The sequence below is a fragment of the Cladophialophora immunda genome (assembly GCF_000835495.1).
Source record: "Cladophialophora immunda strain CBS 83496 unplaced genomic scaffold supercont1.108, whole genome shotgun sequence".
Lineage (NCBI taxonomy): Eukaryota > Fungi > Ascomycota > Eurotiomycetes > Chaetothyriales > Herpotrichiellaceae > Cladophialophora > Cladophialophora immunda.
The window spans coordinates 1-4,219 of record NW_015622648.1 but is presented as its reverse complement, the minus strand read 5'-3'; the positions used below and the strand labels follow the sequence as shown (position 1 = coordinate 4,219).

The 4,219-nt window shown below is 52.0% G+C and overlaps 3 protein-coding genes across 3 annotated transcripts; 1 reads left to right on the top strand and 2 right to left on the bottom strand.

Moving 5' to 3' along the window:
* Positions 1-161: 161 nt before the first annotated feature.
* On the bottom strand, positions 162-734 carry PV07_12744 (uncharacterized protein; the record flags this gene model as incomplete). The annotated part of the gene is made up of 1 exon (XM_016400306.1): positions 162-734. The coding sequence occupies one exon, from the start codon at positions 732-734 to the stop codon at positions 162-164; it is 573 nt and encodes a 190-aa protein (XP_016242050.1).
* A 62-nt stretch (positions 735-796) lies between these two features.
* On the bottom strand, positions 797-2,208 carry PV07_12743 (uncharacterized protein; the record flags this gene model as incomplete). Its single annotated transcript, XM_016400305.1, has 3 exons — positions 797-1,316; positions 1,369-1,809; positions 1,856-2,208. 3 exons carry the CDS (start codon positions 2,206-2,208, stop codon positions 797-799), a joined length of 1,314 nt encoding a protein of 437 aa, XP_016242049.1.
* A 182-nt stretch (positions 2,209-2,390) lies between these two features.
* PV07_12742 (uncharacterized protein) lies at positions 2,391-4,219 on the top strand. The gene has a single exon (XM_016400304.1). The coding sequence runs from the start codon at positions 3,266-3,268 to the stop codon at positions 3,587-3,589; it is 324 nt and encodes a 107-aa protein (XP_016242048.1). The 5' UTR covers positions 2,391-3,265; the 3' UTR covers positions 3,590-4,219.

The following is a 4,219-nucleotide window of genomic DNA, read 5'->3' as shown; positions in this document are numbered from 1 at the left end:
CGTCCTGTTCACCCGTCTCCTCGACAGCGGGATCTTCGTGCCTTGGGTCAGGAGGCGAGTCGAGCCGCGATTCGGGCTGGCTGGAGTGCGGGCGAGATCGAGTATTGGGGGGCCTCGGCGTCTCATTCCGTATCATCCTCGTCGGAGGATTCTTCAACGGGTCAGAGGCTCTCCTGCTTTGGCATGGACCGCAAATGGTCGTTGACTTGGATCTCGATATTGGCACCGTAGTCGTAAGCGTGAAATGCCGGCTGGTTCTCGTACCAAAATGGGTCTTCAGTGTGGTCGTGAACGTACTCCCCCCAGTTCTCCATAAACACTTCCTGAAAGGTGGTCCACTTATTGAATGTGATCGTCTGCACCTGCGGCCCATCTAGGGCCCATGATGCTTCCACTCCTTCACCTAACAGTTCGTTAAGAAGGAAGAGCTGCTTGATGTAGGCGGCGATGAATTGAGCATGCTCGTATCGTAAGGCACTCGACCTCGACGCCTCTTCCACTTCTTGTCGCTGCGCTCGACGTGAAGGAGGAAGCTCATGTATCCTGGTCCCGGCGGGGTGGAAGACGATGAACCAAGATTCGCGTGTGGCGGCGGTGGCAAGACCAAAGGTCCGACGTTGAAGGTCAAATGCAAAACCATGAATGTGCTTACAGCTGTGGGAGGAGCGCCAATTGCGGAAGCTGAGGGTGCCGTTGTCGAAAAACCGATCGCTCGCGTGGGTGATGGGCTTCATCGGTCGGCCAACCAGAAGTAGGATGATATTCGTCGGTTGATCAAGTCGGTCGACTGCCAGTTTTAGTCCTGGATGCGGCTGCCCGAAGGTGGATTCGTAACACGTTCCTTGAGTTCGTTCAGAATTCCTTCGGAGTTATGAAGAGAGCCTTCTGTCAAAACCGTCACTGGCCCAGATTCCAAGTCAAGCTGCACATCGACGTCTTCTCCGAGCAGTTGTGCCAAGTCGAATAATCGCTTCTCCTTCGTATTTTCAGATTGTCTTAGGTTTCGATATGCTACTAGCCTATCCACTTCGAAAGGCATTTTGTCACTAAGAAGCCGTAATGCGTCCGCTTCATGCTGCGAAAAGTACTCGTCCCATGTAGAGAGCAGAAAATGTGGTGGGGGAAATTTGTCATTCGGGGACAGTGTAGGTAATTCATTCTCTGCGCGCTGGCAAATGGCGGAACAGGTCGCCAAAAGATTCTTATCCAGCGACGAGTCGGTTATCGGATGTTCCTTGAGCTCAATGCGTTGATCCGAGATCATCTCTCTGCAATTTTCCAGCACTAACCGGCTGGTCGAGACTCTAGCTGAGCGACTTGTAGGGTGAATTAGTCTAAATATATTGCCAATATTAGATGTTAACTTACTAGAGGTTAGACAATATATATGAAACAACCGTTGCCCGAAGAAGCCTTGAGGAATTCGTAAGCTTTCGAATTGCCGTGGTTTTAGCATCTTGGGCTTTAATGGCGGCCGTGGTGTTGTTGATGAGATCCCTCCACCGAGCTATAATGGGAATGAGGATTTCGACGTCGGTAATCCAGGAGATGTTGTCGGCTAAAAAATTTAATGTCACGGCATCCGCCTGGAGGTCTATACGCCGTTGATGGTCCTTAACAACTATATCTAAAAGGCGTGCCATAAAAATGTCCGCCTCTATTAGAATCCGAACGAATTTGTACCGAAGTGGGATGTTGAGTTTATCTTCAAGCTCTTTTTGTCGCTGCTTCTCATGTTGTAAAGCATCTTCTATTGATGCTTGAAACCGTGCTGCCGCGTCTTCAGTGAATGCAAAACGTCCAGGATTGCTATAACGATTTTAGTAGACATTTATTGACCCTTTCTTACACTTACGCCTCAACAATGGCTGCGCAAAAAGCAGTCGACAGCGGTTCCAAAGCGGAGCTGATCTCGTCAATGTCTCGACCTTGACTCTTGAACGCCTCCCAATCTGGAGCCCGGGATTGCGTGATATCATCTCGAAGTGCGTCACAAAACTCGTGCATTCTATCAAGGATCTCGATTGCCGAGACCGCAAGCTGAAGGTCGGTGGCGCGTCGACATTGTTTGAGAAATACGCCAAAAGCCTGGATTGGAGTCATTACCGAACAGAAGTCATGAGGTATACGCGCAATTTTGTAGACCAATTCGTCGAGGAGGCGCGAAGTTGCAAGCAACCGCTCCTGGTGGTCTGAACTGCCCGCCATCTTGAGGAGGGTCGATTGGGAAAGTGTTAATAACCACGCAATGTGTTTCGCCTTTGAGGGGCTCATCGGCAGGTCGAAATTCAAGCGAACTCTCGCTTGACCTGCCTAGTAGGGACTCCACCACCGCTCTTTCCATGTTCCACTGTGAATCCGCCCATCGCCCTTCTCAGACAACTCCGTGCGCATGTAAACCTTTTTGCTTCTAGGAAAGTACGTTGGCGTATGGGGAAGGTTGTACACGTTTTCATGGCGATGCCCGCGGGAATCTCTACGCCGCTACATATGGACTCACAGGAGCGTCCCTAGGGTGAACGAGGACCTGACCATACTACTCGCAGTAGTCCATCTCTAACAAAGCGGCCCGATACACCTAGGGAGTCTGAATGTCGGCAGCGGAAACGTCGGAAGAGAGTCGCCAAACAAGTAACGGTAGACGCCGGCCGCAAACACGAAGGCGACGATCCACCGCCATCTTCACCTAGCTTCTCATCCGCAGTCGAACACGACGCACTCACCACGTAGGTGGCAGAGCAGACAGCGGAAGAATACGAGCTCGAGGCGCTCGAGGCTCAAGCCGATGTCAATCGGGAGGTTCTAGAAGAGGAGGATTGAGCATACTGGCAGCAAGAGATGAATGTGGAGGAAGCACAAGGGCGAGAGCGCCAGAGACGCGAATATTTTTGAACTCACGCGTTGATGAATAGACGGCATCCTCCACCGGCCTTCGTGTGATTATCCCCCGCCTTTCATGGCCACATTGAAAGGCAACCACTGTCCATGTCTGGCCAACGAACTCGACGTCTCCGACCTTCTTCCCGGCTCTGTCCCCTCCACTCTGACGCCTGACCCTTCCGACCCTACAGATTCTTGTAGCAGCTCCTCAACCGGTGCAACCTGCTACGCCCGCTGAACGAACCGATAAGATCTCATCGCCACGCCCCATTGGCAAATGATTTGACGAAATACAACTACCTTGGTGCGAACCAAGCACTGTCTCGCCCGTTGCCACCAGGTTCATTCCGATCCGGAGTTTCATTCGTTCTGACTTTCTCAATCAATGACCACCGGTGACACTAGACCGAATTCGTCGAGACATTGTGACGCTCTTGGCAAACTGCGGCAAACCTCTCAACCTCGCGAGCCCCGTGTAACCAACGTTCCTATATACCTCAAGAAATCGATACCATGTCGACAGCCCCGGCGCCCACCTCTATCTACCAGGACTGGTATCAAACCTCAGGCTTTCACCAGGATACGGCGGTCCATAACGCTATCAACGAGGGACGGCAGCGCTTCCCCTACACCGACCCAAAAACACCCAGTATCAATACGCGGATATCTGGCTGGGTGGTTTCGGCCTTCACAATACCCAATGAGATGATCGAGAGGCGGCCTACCGATAGTCGACGGAGACTGAACCAGTCCACCACATCCGTGCGAACCTAACCCCAATTTGAAACCTAGGCGCGTCCCTGAGATATCGAGAAGCGGAAACAAGCTATCTCCGTATGGAGCTCTTGGTGTTCTTCGTCTTTCACTAACATGGATATGGGGCCGATCGCGCACTGGAGGCTATGGGATTACATATGCCGTCACGGTTGAAGGACATTGTTGATAGGATCCACATCTACGCAGAGACAGGTCAACCTTTCGGGAAGGCATTCGCGGGGACGGTAACGGAATTCTTTACACTCGTGATTGTGGACGCCAGCGCGACGCCCAGGACGAACCCTCTTCTCTGGTGGCTGGCCGTATTCATTCAAACGGAGGTTCTGGACGATCGACCCCGATGGACATTGGACGGAGTTCAAGACAATTTTGGTCTTTCCTAGTAAACCGGAGGCTATCGACAATTATGCTCGAGTGTTGACCTTGGATGACGCCTATCGTCATTGGATGAATGACCAGCCGCCTCAAGGAGCCGGCCAATCTTATAGGACTAAGGTCACCGAACGGTTAGATGCCGTCTCTCTTGATTGGGTGGATCAGGATCAGGAATGACCCCCCCCCC

Coding starts and splice junctions, on each gene's coding strand:
- PV07_12742 (XM_016400304.1), top strand. CDS start 3,266: ATGACCACCGGTGACACTAGACCGAATTCGTCGAGACATTGTGACGCT.